The sequence below is a fragment of the Taudactylus pleione genome, unplaced genomic scaffold (genome assembly GCF_031769625.1).
Source record: "Taudactylus pleione unplaced genomic scaffold, aTauple2 ptg000398l, whole genome shotgun sequence".
NCBI lineage: Eukaryota > Metazoa > Chordata > Amphibia > Anura > Myobatrachidae > Taudactylus > Taudactylus pleione.
This window is the reverse complement of record NW_028284800.1, coordinates 241,957-267,346: the sequence shown is the minus strand read 5'-3', so window position 1 is coordinate 267,346 and position 25,390 is coordinate 241,957. Positions and strand designations below refer to the sequence as shown.

At 41.4% G+C, this 25,390-nt stretch overlaps 2 protein-coding genes across 3 annotated transcripts in view; one reads left to right on the top strand and one right to left on the bottom strand.

Moving 5' to 3' along the window:
- Positions 1–4,806, top strand: part of PLCD1 (phospholipase C delta 1) — a 158,920-nt gene extending 154,114 nt beyond the window's left edge. For both annotated transcript variants that reach the window (XM_088446420.1, XM_088446419.1), the window contains exons 14-15: positions 1,050–1,199; positions 2,892–4,806. In XM_088446420.1, the coding sequence (XP_088302546.1) occupies positions 1,050–1,199; positions 2,892–2,986 (245 nt within the window). In that variant the 3' untranslated portion in view covers positions 2,987–4,806. The remainder of the gene's footprint in view (positions 1–1,049; positions 1,200–2,891) is intronic.
- A 2,372-nt stretch (positions 4,807–7,178) lies between these two features.
- Positions 7,179–25,390, bottom strand: part of VILL (villin like) — a 122,549-nt gene continuing 104,337 nt past the window's right edge. The window contains exons 19-20 of the mRNA XM_088446418.1: positions 23,799–24,101; positions 7,179–9,428 (exon numbers count right to left, since the gene is read on the bottom strand). Of these exons, the coding sequence (XP_088302544.1) occupies positions 9,315–9,428; positions 23,799–24,101 (417 nt within the window). The 3' untranslated portion in view covers positions 7,179–9,314. The remainder of the gene's footprint in view (positions 9,429–23,798; positions 24,102–25,390) is intronic.

Below are 25,390 nucleotides of genomic sequence, written 5' to 3'. Positions count from 1 at the left end.
GCTGCAATAAGGAGCGTTCATCAATAAATAAATAAAGTGAAATTTGGTCTTCTGTTTATGCTAAAGTACTCGTGTGCTAAAGTAGTCTGAGCTCTGTGATCACAGTAAAGAGGGAAGGGAGAACATTGCAGATGGTACCCGAGGTAAGGGATGCAGATTCACATTCCTCAATGCTAAATAGACCTCACATATTGCCAGTGCTAGCAGATCCATGTCACGTCTGACAACCACAGGTGATAAATATAATTAATTAGATAGTTTCCAATCAGGGTGTTGTCTTGCATTACTCACTGGTGATATACATTGCTATATGAGTGTTTTTTGTTTTTCTACAAAGCTTGTTCATTTGAGCTGGTGCAGTATAATATTTGTTGTTTGTTTGGAACATTTGCCGATATGACTTTCCATCACGGACAGGCTTCCCTCCTACCTCCTGCGCCTTCCAGCATTCTCTCTCTCTCATTAAATATTTGCAGAGTTAGCGCAGACGGAACTCACGTCTGAGTAAGAATCATCGCACTACTAATAAGCTATGACAGTGTTCCATATCTGTCATATCATTTCTTTTAGTGACTTGTAATGTTTTCACCAGAAAACCAGCCCAGGAAAGTTACTGTGACTATTCATTTTATTATCGTTACTGTTATTTACTACCACTTAGTTGTATATTATTATCTCACTGTTTATTGCTCCCTGTGTATTGTTTGTTATATTGTACGATTTCTTCATACCAATGTATTTTTCTTTGTACTGTGCTACAGCCACTTGGTGGCGCCATACTGTATAAGATTGATAATAATAATAATATTAGGGAAATACAGAACACTTTTGTAGATTACTGCTCCCAGTGTATTTTTTGTGATGTTACTTCTGCATTGATCCTGTGTCATGGCATATTCTGATAAACACTGTGTATGAAGCATTGTGCTAAATAATGTTTAATAATGCACTTGTTTTATCACTTTATTGGGTATGTCTGTGTTGTATGTTTATTTGAGAGCAGACACTTCCCACAAGTTCTTTAATTGTTTGTTACCCTCTGTTTTCAGGGTTTAACCCAGTGTGGAATGAGCATTATGAGTTTGAAATCGATGTGCCTGCCCTCGCTGTGGTGCGATTTTTGGTGGAGGATTATGACAGCTCGTCACGCAATGACTTTGTGGGACAGTACACTGTTCCGCTCACCAGTTTACAGCTAGGTACAAAAAAATGATTTTATTTATTCGGTAAAATAAACCTCAAGTTTGTACTAAATATGTTTGTCAGGAAATCTGGGTCTAAGTAAAAGACTGGTGTTATAAACTGGCTGTTATAAGTTAAATTATAATAAAGATGCGGTGGGTCTCAACAAAAATGCTGGGAAATGGACACGGGCGCTAATAATGGCATATGTATTATTCATAAAATATAACCAAAGTTATACATCGCTTAGATCAGATGTCAGTCTCCATAGTGTTATTCTTATGCGTCTCAAACGTGATTTATCACGTCTGAGCGCCTGTGTGTGTATCCCTTTCTCACCTTTTTTTCATTGGATGTTATAAGTTATATATAATCATTAATTATTACTGCCTGGCTCGATCTCCAAAACCAACACTATGTGGCTGGCAAGCCGTTCCAGACGCTCGGACAAGCACCTGAGGCCGCAGCTTACCACAGTGCTGTCATCCTGCAGTCAGGCTGATAACACACAAACTAGTGTGTTATGATTATATACAATTACTCCTATAGTTCTTTATAAAAATGCTTTCTTCACCACCAGCACCTCGCACATATCTCCCTTACCTCACTAGTGACACCATCGTAATATTAATGAATCATTATCCATATAGGGGCTGATTCTCTTCATGGTCAGTTTGCGTTGTGCACTTTTCTGCCTATTACTGTAGGCTGATTCCTCTCATACCTCCGTAGGCTGAATGCAGAATCAGCCTCTGTCCGCTATCTGCTCCCCTCTAGACTATTGTAACCCCTTCCTAACTGTCCGTTCATTCACCAAACTTGTCACAAACGTCAGACTGTTATCAATGTGTCTGCCAGGCAGACGTTCCTTACTGTAATACTGCCAGTCACTGCCTGACTACCTATTTTTGTCAGGACACCATTGAACGTGATGGTTCTCATTTACATTGCCCTCTACAATGCTGCCCATGTTCCTGCATCTCTCATCTCCGTTTTGTTGCCTACTACCGATGAAACTTTGGTCTGCCAATGACATAAGGCGATCATTCTCCCTTGCCCCCTCTTCCCCATCTGTCTCCAAGGTTTTCCCCCTGCTCCTATACTATGGAGGACACTGATGAGTTTCAAACGACTTTGCAGTTACACTGATCAGATGTTCCATATATCCTGGGATTATAGCCCATTGTTGGCCTGCACCTGCTTTGCCCATTTTAGTGATCACAAGTGACTGCACTTATTGTCTCCAATACCTCAACTCCGTGATATTGTAAGGTCAGACGAACTGGTCCTTCTCATAATTTGTTTTATTGTTTTTGTGTTCTTCATCGAGGTAAGTTCAGTTCTATAGTACCATAAAATGTGATCACACTATATAAATAAATGATCGTAATATTAATAATAAACTCCCAGTTTATAACACACCACCTGTAATGGGTAGGTTGTTTTTTTTCATTATTCTGGTTTATTTTTTAGCAGTTTAAGTTGTGTTTTAGTAAAGGTTACGTTTTAACCTGAAATTGCCCTCTATGATATCCATTACTATTTAGTTTCGTGTGTAAAGAAAAAAATCTCTTTTTACATTGGTTGTTGTGCAGCGTTTGTGAGGTTGTCATTTGTCCATTTTGTGAATGATAATTCTGTACATTGTTTTTCCTTTTAGTTCCTTTTAGTTATTTTTAAGGATTAAACATTTGCTCATTTTCATTTAGGTTATCGGCACATCCACCTTCTGAATAAGAACGGAGATATTCACCCTTCTGCCACTCTGTTTGTGCACATAATGCTCCAAGAAAGCAAAGGCTGATGGAAGTCTCAGTGATTACAGCTTTTATATTTTTATTTTATTTTAACATTTTAGTTGCCTTTGTTTTAGGTCAGAACCTTTTTCTTTTTTTTTTTCCTAATCTGATATTTGAAAAAAGTTATTAAGTAAGACTTAGCCTATTTTTATAACTATTGTAATGTATTTTTATTTTTCAAATTTAATGACCTTTTAGAAAACCTTTAGTGCTGCCTAGTGAGGGCACAGTAGAATTTTTAAACTCTATTGTACATTGATCTGAAAGGGAATTGTATGCCAAAAATGCTCTTTTGCACGTCCCTGAATATCCCCATGTTCCTTGTTAGACCATCCATTAGGAAATCAATTGTATTTTATTTTATTCTAATCAGAAACATAGATGTCATGCCTTGATAATTGTCATTTTGGTATAATAGTTCTGTTACTGTGCAATTAATTCCCATAATTGTCTATGCAAATGCCAGTAGCTCAGGTAATAATTTAGAAATACAGCACATATGTTAGAAGCCTTAGTATGATAACCCAGCTGCATGTGCCTTAAGGAACCCATATTCTCGGTTAGCATCAGCTTTAAATAAATCACTGATAACACATGTAAGTCTCATTACTGCCTGAAGACTTGGAATTACATCTAGTCATTGTATATAAATCAAAAGTGCTGGTAATTTATAGCAGTTTCTCAACTCTGGTACTCTGGTGCCCCCAACGTCTTCAGTTGGCGAAACCATTATCCAGAGTTTTAGGTCTATCCATTTTGTAGGTAGGTACATACATATAATTCATTAATACTAAGGTAACATGTTATATGCCAAGTAGTGTGTATTGTATGTTAATTACACAGAAGTATAAATAGCAGTACGGGACATGGCATTACATTATTTATTTGAGCAACTTGTTCTTAAAAGACGATTATTATGGTCCTGCCAGCTACTAAGTGGGGATCGAGGTTAAACACATGTTTCAAATCTACGGTTTCTTGTTTCCGTAATGTGGTTTATTAGCAAACATGCTCTACATTCCTTGCATTAGGTGTGGTAAATAACTAGTGCAACACTACAGCATGTAATGTAAATGTATTCTAATACATATGTCAGTCTCCTATGATGGTGGCTCCAGTCAGCCTGATTGCTGTTCACTTTCAGTACACTACATACTTGGGAACGGCGCGTTTCACCCATATTTGATCTTCTATGCAAGTTTTTATGGTGAACATTTTGTATTATCCTTCATGTGTCTATGTGCCCTTTTATTGTGTATCATAATATAAGTATACAATGCCCCAAACACACACCAACAAAACCCTCGCTCACCATCACAAATATTGTCTTTGTGAATGGTCCTTCAGTGACATCACTATAGGCTCCTAACATTTTAAGGAAATCACTGATGGGGTACAACCAGATTGGCCACTTTCTGCTTCTGTGGGGTAAAAGTATAAACCATTGTATCCAGGAGATAGTAATCCAGTCACCTGATGGTGCATCTGTTCTTTATCAGAGCACTGGATCTTATGGTCTGCAGTAAGTGTCCCAAAGTTGTGAAGTTAAACAAATGCCTTTGTTTAGTATCATGTGTCAGCCTGTAATATTTGCTAGAAAATGTGCAATCTTATTTTAGTAAGTTAATGGTAATACTGTTGTATGTTCCTTTACACATAAGACCTCTTGCAAAAATGTTGCTTCTTTCCTGCTGAATTCCTAAATCCCTTCAGCTTGGGTTTGTTCCAGCATCTATTCCATACTTGTGTTTATGCAATGTTAAAAAATGTTGGCCTTAAAGACTTGGAATACACATTTTGCAAATAAAAGTTTTTTGGCCTATTGTATGTTGTGTTCTGTTTCTGTGTGTCGCACCCACACAAGTTTTGCCCTGTTTTTATTTAATTTTTTTTTTTTTTCAGAAGACTTTGAAAATAGCATTAGTTTGTTTATTTCTGTTAGCAGATCAATTCTTCTTTGATAATCTGGGCCTGATTCAGATTTGGGAATTAAGAAATAACAAGTCAAGGCCCCCATACATCAGCAATCAATTGTGGCAATTCTGCAATTTGCAGATGATTGTGTATAAAAATCTGTAATGTATGGGGTTCACAGGTCGCAGATTGCAACCAAAAAGTGATTGGAATTGTTAAATCAGATTGTCCAACATGTTGGATTTCACAGATGGATTGGGGCTGTAGATTGCTAGTGTATGGAGATGATCAGCAGATTTGCAGACCGTTACTGCTGATGGGCCTTTCAAGATTGGCAGGTCTGCGTTTGCTGAAAATGATCTGCAAATCACTGAGAAAGATCTGTAATGTATGGGCACAGATTGCTAGATTGGGAAATCCTAAAACCGGGCAATAAATTGTTCAATTGTGGTTTTCTGATTGCTGATGTACAGTATGGGGGCCTTTACTGTGCATCTTGGTAAAACCATGCTGCACTGCAGTGGGGCAGATGTAAAATGTGCAGAGAGATTTAGATTTGGGAGGGGTGTGTCCAAACTGACATCTAAATTGCAGTGTAATAAAGCTGTCCAGCATTTGAAACTTAGATCAAAAACAATAGTGAAACAAAAGGAAAATTAAATACTATAAAAAGGCAGAATAAATGGGCCTGTTAAGTCAACAAAGTTATATATCTGGAGCCGCTAAACAGCACTATTCTGGTCTATTACAACAGCACTGACTCTCTTTCAGAAATAGGACTAGGAAAGAACAGTCAAAAATTTTTTAAAAAAAGAGCAGGTGTAGTACCATTCTTGGCTAGCAGGTGGCAATGCAGAGTCACCTCATGTTGGAATATGTAGCTAAATCCATATTTAAAAATCATTAGTGCTGTGCGGGGTACCTGGAATTTGTGCTTTTTGTGCATTAGCAATGCAAAGCAAACACATTCAGTAAATAAAACTACTGGGCAACAGCACACATGGGGCGGTTTAGTTGCATTTTTTTGTGGCATGCCAATCAGGGCTATGGGAAGAACATAAAAACTCCACACCGACAGTGCCCTGTTCAGGAATTGAGCTCATGGCCTGTGGAGCAGTAATACTAACCACTAGACCAACTGTGCTGCTCCAAAGCCTGACATTTGTGCATCCATTGCAAGTTGTGAGGTGAATTCTAAATGATACGGCTTATTTTTGTGTTTTCATGTCAAAAGAGCTTTTATCATGCAGAGGTTTTTTTTGTGTGTTTTGGCTTTCTTTTTTACACATCAGAGATTTTTAAGTCTTTGAAAAAATTTTTTTTTAAAACAATGTTTTATTATGCTGAATATGGAAATGCTTCTTGTGCGATTTAATGTTTTAGTAATACGATTTCAATATCAAGTATAATCAAAGGGACAGAATCAATAAGCGTATTCCCATGCATTACGGTAGGCAGATTCTGTTTGCAGCTCCATAGGCTGTGAGCAGAATCATCTGCCTTCTGCCCAGGGCTGGTGCAATGCAGTAAGCGGGGTATGCATTGCAGGAAGGTGCCGGGCTGGAAAGGAACCTTCCCCACTCTGCCAGTCATTCTTTCATGTACCCTCCTGCTCTGTCAGTCTCGGCATCTCCTCTCTGCATCTGATACCTCATACTTTGCAGTCAGCATGTGAAATCTCCTTCCCTTCATCCGTCCCCTCTGCTGCTGGGCTACCTCCCCTTCTAACCCTATGCACCTTCAGTCATATTCTCCTTTCATTTAAAACATTTCAAAATACTATCATAGCTGGGACTCAAACCTGTAACCTCATACTTTGCAGTCAGTCACATTACCAATGAAGCCTGTGAAATCTAGCTTTATGTACTGTAGCTACTTCATACCTGGGATTCAAACCTATCACTCCACCCATTGTAGTCAGACACTTTAACGATTGAGCCATTTGCTCTGGCGTTATTAATGTGTGAATGCTAACTATATGAGGATGCAAATGTATAGTTTACAGGGGGGCGCGGAACATCCTAGCACCGGCGCTGCTTCTGCCGTAAACGCGTGGAAGCCGCCAGGACCCGTTCCAGTGACTTTCACGCCTAATTGATTCTTCCCCAAAGTGCTGAAGAATTAAATTAGCAACATTATATAGACTGTCGGTATTTTGTAATGTGAAAATATAGGTGTGTTCATCAGTGTAGCCTTTATTTTTAGACCACTCTTAGCAGGACCTGTACTGCTTACATTCAATGGCTAATCTCGCTATGATTTCCAAAGAACACTGACAATGCGGAAGACTTAAACTGAATTTATTAGACCTCACTTCAGGATGAACCAAAAGCATCAAAATAAAAAGGTCACTTGAAAATTGCATCATGGAACATTCTTCATATAGTTTTGTTATCCTAAAGGCACATATCCACTAGCAGACCAAAAAACTACTGCGCGATTACGACATTATAATCGTGCAGTCGTTTGACAGTCTGTGCTGTGCCTACACTGAACGAGCAGTCATTCAGTGCAGGCACATCAATCATCCCCGAACATGCTCAACCTGACGTTATCGTCAGGATGTTCGGCTGATGATTGATGTCGGAAACGACCATCGGGAGCACGCATCGTTGGTCATTTCCGACATTGTGACCAATTCATGCATGATTCATGAGCAATTAAATGATAATGATATCGTTCAATCCCTCCTGGAAATCGGCTAGTGGATGTGCGCCTTTAGTGTCCTCTGCAAAGTGAGATGTAAAACAACAATACACGGTATGGAAACAATCCTACAAAGTAACATTACTAATATTCTCTAACGTGTTATCATGGCGAATAACATGGACAACAAGTGGCGACATAGCAACAATGAACATGCAGATGAATTATTGCCACTGACATTCTACTTTACAGAGAGGCGTCAAAAAGATATATTGGTCCTGGTATTTGGAAGATCTGATAGATGTGATTATAGATAATAGAGATAAATCTTATATTACTTAATGTGTAAAGTGCTGAGCTGAGTGATGTCTTATATGTTGTTGCAGATCAGGATTTCTCAACTCGCTTCTCCCAATAGGCCATGATGCAGAGGTGCACACAGCTGAGCGATTTTTTTTTTGCCACTGCGCACCCATGAGAGTCGTACTGCGCAGGTGCTGCCATGGTTCTGCAACAGAGGTCACACAGAGGATTAATGGCAAAGTGAGTGACCGGTAGCCAGCACTTGGGGGAGTTACAGGGGGGGGCTAGAAAAACACGTGTCAGGACCGTTTTTCTGGGCGTGTTTAAGTGTTGCGCTGCGTATTAATTTGCAGCAGGAGAGGCCCAGGCCTCTTACGGGAGGCGCTCAGCCTGAGACAGCACTGACTAGCTCAGAGGTCCAATGTGTGACAGATGTTTCCAATGTTTCTTCTTTTGTATGTGAGTGGTGGAAGCGAGACGCTGGCACTGGGCGTCTCTGTAGATAAGACAGCGGCTGAGTCATTAGCATATTTTCGCACTTATACATGAGAATGTGTTCACAGCCATTGTGTGCACCTCTGTAACAGGCCCAATATTTCATGGTTTGGGAATCTCTTTAAAAGGAAGAGTAACTCTATAATGCAAGTTTCCTCCTATAAAATATATCTCCAGTTCTGATAACTCCCGGGTATATATGTACGTACGTACATGGGCACACAGTCATAAACACGCAGTTACAAAGGCACACCCATAAGTAGGGACACACCGCTAGATTGTAAGCTGTTACAGTCAGGGCCCTCTCAGCCCTTGGTCTAATATCGTAGCTTCTCTGTCAACCTCCTATGTCCTTGTTCTGTTTCTATGTATAATCTGTTATACTGACTGTCCCGAGCTGTGGAGTTTACACATAAAGGATGATAATGATGCTGTGTACACACACTTACATAGGCACACATGCACATAGTTAGGTACATACATATACAGGTATGCACAAACTCAGGTTCTTACACAGACACATACGTGCAGGCATAAACCCAAACCTACACCTAACACACATACGTAGGGTGCAAGGACACCCATATATAGAGGCATATATATACACACACACATATGGAGTCATGTATATATGCAGGCAGGCACCCACATACAGAGGTATGAGCACAAATGCACATAGGCAGGTATATAGGTTATACGAGAACAAGAGTGTGAAACAAATTTTCAATAACCATATTTGACATAAATGAGATTAGTAATAATGACTATTATGGGGTAACAACTTCTGAAGTACACAGTGGGGCTTGGAATTTGAGGACAGCATACATGGACACACAGCTCGGCACAGTATACATTCAAATATCCATGAAACCCTCAGAAAAGGAAATTGCATCTGATAGTTCCTCCGAAATGACAAAGTATTGGTTTCACAAGGGGAAAAAAAAGAAAATAAATGATAATAGTAAAACTATATAATCAAAACAGGTTATGCTGCTTCTTCATATTTTGCTGCTTCCATTTGGGCAATTGGTAGAATTGAGCTTTGGACATACCCAATATTTTGGCAAAATCTTCATCAGACAAGTACTTCTGTTAAAAAAAAAGAAAAAAACAGTTTATTATGATTGTTACAGATGGTAACTGGTAGGCGAGTATTATACCATAATCTGGGTAACATATGTATATTTACGAGAGGGCTTTATTTACCATTGTCACCTAAATGTAATTGTATCATACATATGTAACATTTCCAGCAGTTAGTCTCTCTCTCTATATATATGTGTGTATATATATATATATATATATATATATATACATATATATAGTGTGTTTGTGTATATATATATATATATATATATATATGTATGTATATTATAATACTGATACAGACAGTATATACTGTTGCCGCGCTGCTGGAGGAGAAAATCTCTGGACACCACCACCAGCTACAGGTGGGTACCAGTGACTCAGCCGCCGCCGCCAGTAGCGTGGGTGACCTGCTGCTGCTTTTCCCCCTGCCTTCCACCCGGAGACATGATCCGGACAAAAGTCTCATCTTTCTGACCCGGCGTGTCCTCAGACGCCGCCATCTTCCCGGACCCACCCTGACCGTAGTTTACATTTACTTCCCACAGAGAGCTGTCAGTCACCGCTGGCACACAGCACACACAGCCATCCTGTGTTTCATACCTGAGGCCTCAGTCAGCACGGGGCTTCATCTCACAGCCTGTCTGAAACCATTATCTACATAGAACGCAATGTTTCTGCTCTGCTGCTGGGACTTTATATATACTGTATCTTGTAGCCTAGACCAATACATACACTATATATACACAATATACATCTAATATATACAGTATATACACTGTACACCTAATAAAAACATCCATACCAAATTTCAGCTCAGTACATCCAACAGCTTTTGAGATCTAGCCCTTATGGGAGAATTCATTTATTCGATTCGGCCTCAATATAAGGGATGACCGTACCCTTATAATAAAACACTTTTGAATATTCTGCTGACTTTCCTCCTCTTAATAAATTAGTGATGTCACGATCACGTGCTGTATCAGACTCCTCTGGCACCTCTCAAACCAAGGATTAAACTCATTAATGTGAGCGGTGCCAGGGTTTATTACTGTGATAATGTGCCCACACCAACCCCAAAACACCCCCTGCCCTACTGTTATCACAAATATGTATGTAATTCCCCTCCAGTTCACCTAATAAAAATGGTATACGGGCTAAAAAGCAGCCATGTTTGTGCACCCAAGTGAAGCCACTGTACACCCCCTGCCGGAGGCAACTAACTGACATTGCTCAGCAAGTTGAAGCTCCCTATATCTATAATGGGGCATTTTGGGCTAATAGTTTAAAAACCCCAAAAGCACCTACCCTGGAACAAGAGCTACCTAATAAAACAAACCCCAAGTCTAAATTCGCCCCCTACCTGGAGATGTACCTTCCCAAAAGTCCCCCATAGAGAACAGCAGAAAAGTGGTCCTAATTGAGAGTGGCCGAAAAAACTGACAGTTGGAACTTTAGATTGTTCCCAAATTCTCATTTTTTTATTTTTTTTTGCTCTGAAATTTGGCATGCAGCACCGAGCGTCAGTTCTACTCACCCATGCCAAATTTCAACTTGGTACCTTCAATAGATTTTGAGGTGTAGCCCCTTAAACACCATGCCCCCCCCCCCCTCAGGAATCTCTATTCTCCATTTATTCAATTCAGCTTTACTATAAGGGCACGATTGTGCCCTTATAATACATCTACCAAGTGTTTTAATTTAATCTTTCTCTGTAAAAATATGTTTGTACGAAGTTATGCTCAGAAGTTAATGTTAATGTGTGTACTAAGGAGACTATTGATAGTGGTGTATTTGCGGGACATCCCCCATAAATATGATTTTAAGTATCCCCCATGTGTAACGTTGCCTGGCCTGAAGACTTATATGGAATACAATATTGTTGGTTTTGCAAAACTCTGAGGCCGTCTATTTTTTGTTGGATTTTGATTATAGGGCTAAGACTGGCACCTGAGTTGATTGTACAATACTATTGAGTGCCGGCATAACGTGGAATATTGTAGCACTGATAGTTATCAGAACAAGTTGCATGGCACCAGCGTAGTTCCGCGTTTTTGGAGTAATTTTTTGTGGTACATTATTCTTCTGGACTGGACATTATTTTATCTCACCTTTTGTGGAAATTAACATCATTGAGAAAAACATCATCTTCAACTACTACGCCTGAGTTATTGGGTTGTCAGGGAGCAGTGACACCCATTGGTGAAACTTTTTTAGTTTCTCAGCGGCACAAATTCAGGGTATCCTCTTTAAAGAGCTTAAGCCCCCGACTGATACAGTGCATGATGTGGATTATATATTTAATCAACTGTTTAAACTGCGGAGACGTGAAACTGATTTCCTGCTGCACGGTACTACACTGTCGGACTACTATAGAGCACGTCATATTCCTAGAGGCTTTAGAGTGAAAAATGTGCCCACCGTTGGACGTCATAATCCCGAATTTGTTAGAAAATGGGTGGCCATATTAAATTGCTGCGCTTTTGATCTTATGATCCTCGTGATTGAGGAATCAGGCAAAGAGTTGCAGAACACTAAGGGTAAAATTGATCTGATTAAACTACACAAAACAACTTTAGATGAGGATGCTAATGCACGTCTTATCAATAAGCTGGAGAAACAATGTGAACAATATCAAAGAGACCTTTGGCGATTTAAGAATAATAAAAGACTACAGGTGGAAGCCGATTATGAGGAAAATAGAGTGTATGGTTGGCTGATGGGAGATATAAATAAAGGTTTGGATCGGTCACAGCCGAGATGTCGTAGGCCCTGGCAATCCAAGAATGCCCGTGGAACGGGGCAGTCACGGTCACATAGTCATATTGATAGTGACTCCCTGGTTACGGATTCAGATGAAACTACTCGAGTGGAAGCAGTCCCTTTAGATCAAGGGTCACAGAAAACTGTGATTTTTACAAAAGAATGGCCACCCGTCGAGGGCAGCAAAACAAGAGGGGGAGGCAGGAAATGCCCCAAGAAGACAATCACCTAGTGTTTAGCCTCTCGAGTAGGGAACTTACTGCAGGTGGACTCAAACTACTTCAGAAGGGGTTATCTTTTGTTCCGACGAATTATCACAATAATTTCAATTGGAAAAAAGATCTACATCAATTTTCCCGAAGGCTTCGACTAAAGGAATTTTTCAAAACAAACCCGCAATGAGTCACCTATAGATCAATTTTTGAGGTTGTCCTCTAAATCAAGATTTGCCCCGGTACCAACTAATGCCTCTTTGAGAACTTTTTCCAGATTGATGGGCGGATTTTATCACATCCGCCCTAATTTAACATCAGTGGAACGACAAGCACTCAAGAACTTGGGTGAATATCAAGATGTAATAATACGACCAGCTGATAAAGGGGGTGCGATTGTTGTACAAAACATCGATGATTACAGAGCTGAAATCTCACATTAACTGGAGGAACCTGAGGTATACATTACACAAGTTATCCTACGACAAGGTAGCAAAGGAATTGAAAGAGCTATTGATAGCAGCGGTTGACAAAGGCAATATTACAGAGAAAGCATAAAAAGCCTTATGCCCGGAAGACCCTAAGGTTCCTATCCTGTATACCTTGCCCAAGATCCATAAGGATCCAATCAGACCAACGGGTAGGCCGATTATTTCGGCGTGTGATTCATTATTCCATCCTGCTGCAAAATTACTGGATTGGATTTTACAACCACTTTTACCTTTAGAGAATACTTTTCTTAAGGATACGACTAATTTCTTAAAATTACTTTTTGAAATAGACATAATTCCTCCTCATACTCTCTTATGCTGCCTAGACGTGTGCAGTCTTTATACGTCGATTCCACACTGCGAGGGATTGCGGGCTATGAAGGACTTTCTGCAGGAACACCTTCCAGTATCTATATTTGACCATGAATTGTTTTTGTCACTCTTGGAAATGACCCTATTTAAGAACTATTTTTTATATGATGGGGAGTTCTTTTTACAAAACCATGGATGTACAATGGGCTCTCCGGTAGCACCATCATACGCGAACGTATATATGTTCGCCCAGGAGAAAAGCCTATTCATCAACAAGAGTGATATTCAAGAATACATTGTTATTTATTCGTTATATCGACGATATATTCATGCTGTGGACTGGCGGTGTCGATAGATTACAAGCAGTGATGCACAATATTTACAATATTTACAGTTCTGCCTTTCCCATCAAATTTACCTACACATATGATTTAGACATGGCGCATTTTTGGATGTCACAATCAGGTTCAAAAATGGTAAATTACACACGGAGGTGTTTACTAAAGACACAGATAGGAATACACTCTTGATATCCTCCAGTCATCATCCGGAAGCTCTAAAACGGGGTCTTCCACTCTCTCAAATAAAGAGAGTGGCTAGAATCACCAGTCACCCTTGTAAAGTATTGGAAGCATTGGATGATCAGATCAACAAATTTGTGATGAGGGGATATAATATAACTACTCTGACTGAACAAAAACAACAAGTCATGCAGTTGAAACGCGAGAACTTATTACAACCCAGAGATAGAGCTACCAACCAAGTGATACCATGGACCAGTGACTATACCACGGTGAGTCCAATCATTAAGAGAGCAACTTGTGCACTCTGGCCTATTGTGGCCACTGATAAAGATCTACCAATGTTTAAGAATTGTAGACCTCTAGTGGCATTTAAAAGGGGCCGTAACTTGCGTGGTTTACTGGTCCATACAGATATCACTGGTAGAAATATTTCATTGGTACCTAATACATATGTGAAGGCTCCTGGGTGTTACAAGTGCACCAATTGCGTTACATGTAAATATCTGATTAACAGTAATGTTTTTCAACATCCCCACTTGGAGAAGAGTTATAAAATCAATCATGTCTTGGTGTACTTCTTCCTTCATTGTGTATATTATCATGTGTCCCTGCGGCCTATAGTATATAGGACAAACTATCCGTAAGTTTCATGAAAGAATGGCATTGTACCATTCTTCTATCAAATTAGCGCTGGTGGGCAGGGATTCCAACCAACCTGTGGCGCGCCACTTCAAAGATTTTGGTCATCCTCTGTCAGCTTTCCAATACCTGATTATTGACCATGTGAAGGAATCACCTAGAGGTGGTGATCGCTCAAGGGTCTTATTAAATAGAGAAGCCCAATGGATCCTTAGACTGGATACTATACGACCCAATGGTCTGAATGACAAGATTAATTGGAACATTCTGTAATTGTTTCTGTCAATTAATATAGCAAACTTTATAGATAAGTATGTCATTCTAAATGTGGAGTTGTAGTTAGCTATGGTCAGGTTGTCGTTTGTCTTATTCCCTGGTCCCTTAGAGACAGGGATTGATCATTATTTAATGACAACGGTTTTTTATGTCTTAATGTTTTATGTATGTATTTTAATTTTTTCATTGGGTTTCGGTGGGTTAATTTAATTGATTGTTACTGTGTCTCTAATCCGCAGATGCATTCCCTGAAGAGGATGGTCCCTGGTATTGTGCGCTGACATGACCGATGGCGAGCGATATCCCCGTCCCTGTTGCGGCAGAGGTGGACTTAACCAGTGAAAGAGGGTTATACCTCGAAACGTTGCCTGTCCTGAAGGCTTATATGGAATACAATATTGTTGGTTTTGCAAACTATGCCGTCTATTTTTTGGAGGATTTTGATTATAGGACTAAGACTGGCACCTGAGTTGATTGTACAATACTATTGAGTGCCGGCATAACGTGGAATATATATATATATATATAGTATATTACAATACTGATACAGACAGTATATACTGTATACACCATATAGGTATATCTATATAATTGCATGCTCCTAATGACAGCGGCGTCCCTCCCTGCATTGTCACCTGGTGCGGGGAGGGATGTTGTGTGCATGCAGCCAAAAAGGGGGTGTGGCCTCATGGGAAAGAGGCATGGCCTCGCGACCCAAACTCCGTTATCCAGCGCTTTTTACTGGGGGTCCGAGGGCGGGGTGCAGTGGGTGCGGACTGCCCTCTCCTGTGTGCAGTGCCGGCTCCTTCACAGTGTCAGGAGCCAAGTGCTGCATTTAATACTACAGTGCAGCACCCGGCTCCTATCACTGAGGGGTAGTCTGCACCTTGGTGTCACCCCTCGGCGGGTGACACCCGGGTGTGGCTCGCACCACCTTGTGATGCCACTGCCTAATGATATGGGTTTTGTTTGGCTGCATAAAATATGCACTATTTAAGTAATTATATTCCATAGACAAAAACCTTAAGGGTTCACATTTCCCATTAAGGCTTCATTAGACATGATCTGAAATTTAAAAAAATCTACTGAATTTCTGACAAACAATGATCAGAACTCAATGATCAGAATTTCATTGCTTTTTTAAGGTTGATGCCTTATATTCCTTGTGCAATACAGATATGGTATGCCATCACACCCTGTGGTTAACTGCAGATTCAGCGCTCTCACAGAGTGAGATTGCTGTCACTCATAAAATGGTGGAGCTGCTAATTCACAGAATTGAGTGCTAATTGGAATACACACATGCAGTCTATGCAACTGAGGGCTGAGCAGAAGATAGAGGTGCACAGATGGGCTAAGAGTGGGGTGGATGGGAGAAGAGACAGCGGTGTGGATGGGGGGGGATTAAGCAGCACAGATGGAGGGGAGCCAAAGTGATGCAGATGATTGGAAAACAGTGATGCAGATGAGGGGGACAAAGTGATGCAGATGGGTGGAAAGCAGTGGTATGGATGCAGGGGAGACAGAGTGGCATGGTTTGGGAGAACAGCGCAACATTGATGGGGTACAGGATGGCATGGACGTGGGAAGACAGCAGTGCAGATGGGTAAAATCAGATTGGTAGGATGAGGGAATACAGACTAGCACAATGGGAGAACACACATCAGTAGGGATTTGGGAAGACAGATTTATGCGGATGGGGGGGAGACAGAGTGCCATGGTTGGGGGGGACAGAGTGGTGCAGATGGAGGAAGAAAGAGTGGCACAGATGAGGAGAAGACCTAGTGGCTAGGCTGGGGGGAAGATAGTGGCACGGATGCAAGAAGACAGGGCAGCCCGGATGTGAAAAGACAGATTGGTGCAGATGAGGGAATAAAGAAATAGCACAGTTAGGAGACCACACAGCTGTAGGGATTGGGGAAGATAGAGCAGCATGGAGGCGCAGATAGTGTACATGCACAGACAGAGTATGATAGTTTTAGAAGTTAGGGAGCTGAATGTGTATTCTGAATGAGATGGCTGTATGGAGTGAGAAGGATGTTGGAACCCAGTGGGATTGTTGTAATGAACAAATGGGAAGATTGTGGGCACTGAGTGGGATGTGTGTCACATAACTGCTCAGACCTCAGTTGCAGACTGCATGTGTGTATTCTAATGAGCATGTAATTCTGTGAATTAGCAGCTCCACCATTTTGTAAGTGATAGCAATCTCACTCTGAGAAAATGCTGAATCTGCAGTTAACCACAGGGTGTGATGGCATACCATATCTGTATTGCGCAAGGAACACGTCCATTAAGGCATCAACCTTGGTTTTTTGAGTTTGAGTGGCAGAAATTCAATAGGTTTTTTGAGATTTCAGATCATGTCTAATGAAGCCTTAAAGGGAAATGTGAAACTGTGAGGTTTTTTTTGTCTATGGAATTTCATTGCTTTTTAAAAAAAAATGTATTAATTATATCAATCATGTGTGCCTCTATTATAATCCTAATTTACTCTACCCAGCAACACACCAGCAATGTACAGCTACACAATACATACAGAGACTATAATATAATATATACATGCCTTTCTCCGTCCTTCTCCTGTCACCGAGTACCTGAGCACGACACCAACACAATAAATAAAATAAAGCAGCACAAATTCAGGACAGTTGAGTGCACTGCGCGCTATGTCTTCTGGGAGCTGTAGTTCCTTGCATGCTGTTTAGTAATGGCTTCAACTGAGTAACACGTCCTTCGCGGAACTACAGTACCCACTGCACCCGAGACACTGACAACCAGCTCAGTGCCCCCATGCTGTCCTCTGTTGCCATGCTGCTGGAGGAGAAAATCCCTGGACATCACCACCAGCTACAGGTGGGTACCAGTGACTGAGCCGCCGCTGCCGCCAGTAGCGCTGGTGACCTGCTGCTGCTTTTCCCCCTGCCTTCCACCCGGAGACATGATCCGGACAAAAGTCTCATCTTTCTGACCCGGCATGTCCTCGGACGCCGCCATCTTCCCGGACCCACCCTGACCGTAGTTTACATTTACTTCCCACAGAGAGCTGTCAGTCACCGCTGGCACACAGCACACACAGCCATCCTGTGTTTCATACCTGAGGCCTCAGTCAGCACGGGGCTTCATCTCACAGCCTGTCTGAAACCATTATCTACATAGAACGCAATGTTTCTGCTCTGCTGCTGGGACTTTATATATACTGTATCTTGTAGCCTAGACCAATACATACACTATATATACTTATATACACAATATACATCTAATATATACAGTATATACACTGTACACCTAATAAAAACGTCCATACCAAATTTCAGCTCAGTACGTCCAACAGCTTTTGAGATCTAGCCCTTATGGGAGAATTCCATTTATTTGATTCGGCCTCAATATAAGGGCATATCCGTACCCTTATAATAAAACACTTTTGAATATTCTGCTGACTTTCCTCCTCTTAATAAATTAGTGATGTCACGATCACGTGCTGTATCAGACTCCTCTGGTACCGCTCAAACCAGAGGATTAAACTCATTAATGTGAGCGGTGCCAGGGTTTATTACTGTAATAATGTGCCCACACCAACCCCAAAACACCCCCTGCCCTACTGTTATCACAAAAATGTATGTAATTCCCCTCCAGTTCACCTAATAAAAATGGTATGCGGGCTAAAAAGCAGCCATGTTTGTGCACCCAAGTGAAGCCACTGTACACCCCCTGCCGGAGGCAACTAACTGACATTGCTCAGCAAGTTGAAGCTCCCTATATCTATAATGGGGCATTTTGGGCTAATAGTTTAAAAACTGTAACTTTCTCAATTACCTAAACCCCAAAAGCACCTACCCTGGAACAAGAGCTACCTAATAAAACAAACCCCAAGTCTAAATTCGTCCCCTACCTGGAGATGTACCTTCCCAAAAGTCCCCCATAGAGAACAGCAGAAAAGTGGTCCTAATTGAGAGTGGCCGAAAAAACTGACAGTTGGAACTTTAGATTGTTCCCAAATTCTCATTTTTTTATTTTTTTTTGCTCTGAAATTTGGCATGCAGCACCGAGCGTCAGTTCTACTCACCCATGCCAAATTTCAACTTGGTACCTTCAATAGATTTTGAGGTGTAGCCCCTTAAACACCAGGCCCCCCCCCTCCCCTCAGGAATCTCTATTCTCCATTTATTCAATTCAGCTTTACTATAAGGGCACGATTGTGCCCTTATAATACATCTACCAAGTGTTTTAATTTAATCTTTCTCTGTAAAAATATGTTTGTACGAAGTTATGCTCAGAAGTTAATGTGTGTACTAAGGAGACTATTGATAGTGGTGTATTTGCGGGACAGCCCCCATAAATATGATTTTAAGTATCCCCCATGTGTAACGTTGCCTGGCCTGAAGACTTATATGGAATACAATATTGTTGGTTTTGCAAACCTCTGAGTGCCGTCTATTTTTTGTTGGATTTTGATTATAGGACTAAGACTGGCACCTGAGTTGATTGTACAATACTACTGAGTGCCGGCATAACGTGGAATATTGTAGCACTGATAGTTATCAGAACAAGTTGCATGGCACCAGCGTAGCTCCGCGTTTTTGGAGTAATTTTTTTTGTGGTACATTATTCTTCTGGACTGGACATTATTTTATCTCACCTTTTGTGGAAATTAACATCATGGAGAAAAACATCATCTTCAACTACTACGCCAGAGTTATTGGGTTGTCAGGGAGCAGTGACACCCATTGGTGAAACTTTTAGTTTCTCAGCGGCACAAATTCAGGGTATCCTCTTTAAAGAGCTTAAGCCCCCGATAGATACAGTGCATAATGTGGATTATATATATAATCAACTGTTTAAACTGCGGAGACGTGAAACTGATTTCCTGCTGCACGGTACTACACTGTCGGACTACTACAGAGCACGTCATATTACTAGAGGCTTTAAAGTGAAAAATGTGCCCACCATTGGACGTCATAATCCCGAATTTGTTAGAAAATGGGTGGCCATATTAAATTGCTGCGCTTTTGATCTTATGATCCTCGTGATTGAGGAATCAGGCAAAGAGTTGCAGAACACTAAGGGTAAAATTGATCTGATTAAACTACACAAAACAACTTTAGATGAGGATGCTAATGCACATCTTATCAATAAGCTGGAGAAACAATGTGAACAATATCAAAGAGACCTTTGGCGATTTAATAATAATAAAAGATTACAGGTGGAAGCCGATTATGAGGAAAATAGAGTGTATGGTTGGCTGATGGGAGATATAAATAAAGGTTTGGATCGGTCACAGCCGAGACGTCGTAGACCCTGGCAATCCAAGAATGCCCGTGGAACGGGGCAGTCAAGGTCACATAGTCATATTGATAGTGACTCCCTGGTTACGGATTCAGATGAAACTACTCGAGTGGAAGCAGTCCCTTTAGATCAAGGGTCACAGAAAACTGAGTTTTACAAAAGAACGGCCACCCGTCGAGGGCAGCAAAACAAGAGGGGGAGGCAGGAAATGCCCCAAGAAGACAGTCACCTAGTGTTTAACCTCTCGAGTAGGGAACTTGCTGCAGGTGAACTCAAAGTACTTCTTTTGTTCTGAAGAATTATCACAATAATTTCAACTGGAAAAAAGATCTACATCAATTTTCCCGAAAGCTTCGACTAAAGGAATTTTTCAAAACAAACCCACAATGAGCAATGAGTCACCTATAGATCAATTTTTGACGTTGTCCTCTAAATCAAAATTTGCCCCGGTATCAACTAATGCCTCTTTGAGAACTTTTTCCAGATTGATGGATGACTCTGTGACGAGATTTATCAGCACCCCTTATCACATCTGTCCTAATTTAACATCAGTGGAACGACAAGCACTCAAGAACTTGGGTGAATATCAAGATGTAATAATACGACCAGCTGATAAAGGGCGTGCGATTGTTGTACAAAACATCGATGATTACAGAGCTGAAATCTCACGTCAACTGGAGGAACCTGAGGTATACATTAAGTTATCCTACGGCAAGGTAGCAAAGGAATTGAAAGAGCTATTGATAGCAGCGGTTGACAAAGGCAATATTACAGAGAAAGCATTAAAAGCCTTATGCCCGGAAGACCCTAAGGTTCCTATGCTGTTTACCTTGCCCAAGATCCATAAGGATCCAATCAGACCACCGGGTAGGCCGATTATTTTGGCGTGTGATTCATTATTCCATCCTGCTGCAAAATTACTGGATTGTATTTTACAACCACTTTTACCTTTAGAGAATACCTTTCTTAAGGATACGACTAATTTCTTAAAATTACTTTTGGAAATAGACATAATTCCTCCTCATACTCTCTTATGCTGCCTAGATGTGTGCAGTCTTTATACGTCGATTCCACACTGCGAGGGATTGCGGGCTATGAAGGACTTTCTGCAAGTGTTGTTAACAAGTCTTTCCAATTAATCAATCAATTATGTTGAACAAGTCCACTTGGAGATTTAAATAGAGCATGAGGCAGATAACACTCATACCTTGACAAAGACGCCGGGGCAGCGTTGAAACGCGTAGGTGAACTCTCTGCCAAGATTCCCCGACTGTCCTAGATACCTGATGCCAAAAAGGACACACAGCCTCACCGCTTCAGCCACCATCAGCCGCTGAGGTCCGCTCCTTGCTGCATATACATCGGAGCTTTTGGACAGCCTAGCCACACAGCCTCCCACTCAGCTCCCTTCCCAGGTTGAGCTGACACACAAACTTGCAATCCACTGCATGCGCTTGTTTCCTATATCAAGGACATCGTAAACCAGCGCTCCATTCCCCCTGACAGACACCGGGGTCTGTCGCCGGGCGAGGATTTCAATCACCACAGTTAGGAACACTGCCGCTGCCTTAGATGACACACGGAGATCCAGGCTCCCGCTACCAAGGTCAGAGCCTTCCATAGTGACACCGTGACTCAAACTGCATTTTTTTCAGCACAGGCAAATTATCTGATAGCGATAAAGACCCACTATCCAGGTAACCTTTTCCTTTCAACTACTTCACACGGCTGGCAAGTATAGCTATACTTTTTGAACTTGTTTGGACATCCATCTACTTAACACATTGAGGACACTGTTTGTGCGGGATCCAGGACTACATGTCATTATATCCCTACATTTATAATGTTCATCCTACAATACATGTACAATTAGGGGTATATGTTCATTGATTTGCAATTTTATACAATTTGATAATTAAAATATTATTTTAAATTACTGAACCTTGTTACATTGTATTCACTACTTGATTTACCAGCTGCTTTTTAAATCTATGTTTATCTTTATTATTGGGATTGACTAACCCAATCAGCTGTGATATATCAAGGTGTGATATCCACTCATTAAGCGCCTAGGTACTTTTTCTACTTGAAATCTCCAATATCTGCCATGGTCCCTCCACTTCCGACAGCAGAAGCAGTCCCCATAGGTTTCCATGGTCACTGTTAGACTGTTAGCCACTGCAGAAAATACCGGTACAGGTCCCCGGCAGTGGCCGCCCACACAGAGCCGTAACACTAGACTTTTTGGTGCCCTGTGCCCCCCTATTTTTTAAATAGGATGATAACACACCCGAAAAAGGGGCATGGCCTCATGGGGAAGGGCCAAGGAAGAGGTAGGGGAGGCCAGGAGATGCTGGGGATGAAATAAGAGGAAGCTACAAGTGAGAATGATAATAAACAGAAAACTGACAGGCCCTAATAGTGCCCCCTGCCCTGCGGTGCCCTGTGCCATGGCACAGGTACACCACCCTAGTTACGGCCCTGCGCCCACACATTTACGGTCAGCAGACCCCGAAGGAGAATTGAAGTGATTAACGTTCACTAAACTATTAATACATTTCGGCATTACATAATTTTTTCTTTCCACCAATAGCGACAATTTGAAATTCTAATTATCCGGTCTAACACCAGAAAATTGATAAATATGCCCCGACCTAAATAAGTTATAATTTCAATTTGATATAGCCATAGTTATATCTGTATGCCACCTAGAATACTGTACAACCAATGAACTAAAAATAAGCATCACCAAACCCTTTCCATTAAACATCACTATTGCACTTCCCGGTTTGCATATAATACAATAATACACACTTTATTTACTTTAGAGTACATTTCTAATTACAGACTTTGGGCCTGATCCAGAGACGTACGCAATGGTGATTTTTATGCAGATTGAGTGATTGTTTGCCAATGCGCATGTGTATAAACCGCACTGCGCCCACACAGTGATTGGTTTGAGATTACACACCCACAGAGAACCCATTCGCAAAGTGAGTGATGGGTAGTCACAGTTTGGGGGAGATAATGGGGAAACGCAGGTGTGTCTTACCGTTTAAAAGCCGTTACATGGGCGTGCATATATTAGCCATTGCAATTTCCTACGCAGTACGAGAGCCCTCTGCGTGTCAGGAGAGACGCAGTGTTTGAGACAGGTCTGGTCTGCCCCAAGGCCTGCGCTGCTGGTCCATGTTACAGATATTTACGCTGGTACACAATATCGTACGCAGATGAGAAGGCAGCGATGGGCGTCCCTATGCTGTGGTAAGCTTTGGAACTATTAGCATATTTTCGCAGCTGCCTTTCGTGTGAAATCACAGCTGTGATCGCATTAGTGTCATCTATGAATCAGACCCTGAATGCGGCTGCATCCATTAATACATTGCTGCCTTCCCTTGTTATTCCACACTGGTTTGTGTCTTTACTGGCAGATAAAATAGCCCTATACCTGGATGACTATTAGTGGAGCATTGCTTTATCATCACTACAGATAAGACGTTTGTATTAGCTTTTATATATGTGTTTTTAATCTGATTTATGAGAATGATATTTTCTATAAAATAAATGCCCAGAGGAGTTGTGCAGAGCCGCAGTGCACACACATGGTAATGAGATTCCTCATTACATGCGCAGCCCACTAACCTCACCAGAGGTGGCCGAGGTCAGCTCTGCTGCAAACATTTCCTATCTAGGTGCTGCTCTGCGCCATACATGGAGCTTTGTGGAGGCCTCAGGAGGTCTATGTACATTAGTAACACTTCATGTGTACAAGGAACAAGGTATATACCGGTAGCACTAGCACTAGTTTCCCAGGACAAATCAAAGTGACTTTTTTCTTTTTGCATTTTTTTTTTGCATGATCTGACTTACCTCTTTATTAGTGGGGTCTACTCCATCAGGTAAGTCTTCTGCATTTTTGTTAAGAAGCAGGTTCTTATCGAAAGTGAGCTTTTCGTTGCTCTGTGGTAGTAACTCTACTACTGGCTTGCTCTGTACTGGCTTGCTCTGGCTCTGTGGCTGACTGACATTGATATTGTTATTACCATTGCTGTGTGACAGGTTCCCATTGCTGTGAGGCTGATACACTGAAGGGTTTGCTTCATTGCGCTCTGGTTTTGTTGGGGCACTGATCTTGTTTGTGCTGTTTGTACTTACATTCGTGTTTTGCAAGTCCTGAAAAAAAAGTTACCTTTTAGAAAGAACGAATAAATGTACAATTATGTATAATCATTACTATGATAGCTGTCAATGTACAGAAACTTACACAGAATATTAATACAGGCTGCAAGTTACAACAAATCACTTGAAATAAAAACATTAAAATAGAGCTCTCCTTGTATTCTATATCTTATTATATATGTACTAACACTGGATTACTGAAAGATGGTAGAGACTCTAATATAAATATTGTTTCTAGGTAATGTCATGGCCATTTAATGTAGTAGAAATCATCAAAAGTTTGCACAAATATCATATGTCAATAAACCAGACCGTGTCACAGAGTGGGGGGGGGGGGAGATCTGGACAAAATACCGATAGTTGGGATGCCGGCGATTAGAATGCCGGTGCTGGAATCCCGACACCTGTCAGAATCCCGGCACCAGCATCCCAACCACCGGCATCTCGGCGGTAAATACTGTAATTAGGGGGAGTGTTACAGTTTAAGGTTAGGAGGGTTAGGGTTTGGCATTAAGGGGGGGAGAGTAGATTTAGGGTGCGGGGAGGGGGTGGTTAGGTTAGGGTAAGGGAGAGGGTTAGGGTTTTCTTTTGTTATTAATATTATTATTAGCCTTTATTTAGGTGTCTGCATAACAAGAAAACAGTTCAGAAGTACAAAACATTGTATAACGGGGTGGCCAGACTTTTGAACTCAGTGATCTACTAAAGCTAAAAACCTTTTGTGATCTAACAAGTATCTGAAAAAGGGGGCTTGACATGCAAAAAGGGGCATGGTATGCAAAAGGAGGCGTGGGGTCAGTCCTGCCGAAATCACACATTGGCCCCCAAATTAAAAAAATTTAACATATTGGCTGCGCTCGCCACAAATATTTATTCCCCCTCTATTCCCCAGTGGATGGTAACGCAGGAGCGGTCCAGCCTCCTGCAGCGGTCACGTGGTGGATACATCACGGAGGTCCTTTAGCCACATAGGAAATAGCAGCAACCGTTATCTCACCGCTGCTAGTAGTACGCTGGTCACACTAGGTATCCTCTCCCTTCCACATGATCCACCCGTGCTTTGTCTGTCAGCGGGATCCTTTGCCACAGCTGCATCGCCATTTTTTATTTTTTTTTGGTGAGCCAGAGCTCTCACCGGAGCTGTGAGCGACCCTGCTTATAGCCGGTAAAATGGCAGTGCTGAATCATCCAGGTCAGCTGCTGCGATGCACAGCTCAGCTCTTCCCAGGCATCATCACTGCAGTACACTGCTCCTCTCGGGGCAAGGCACCTGTAGCATTAGC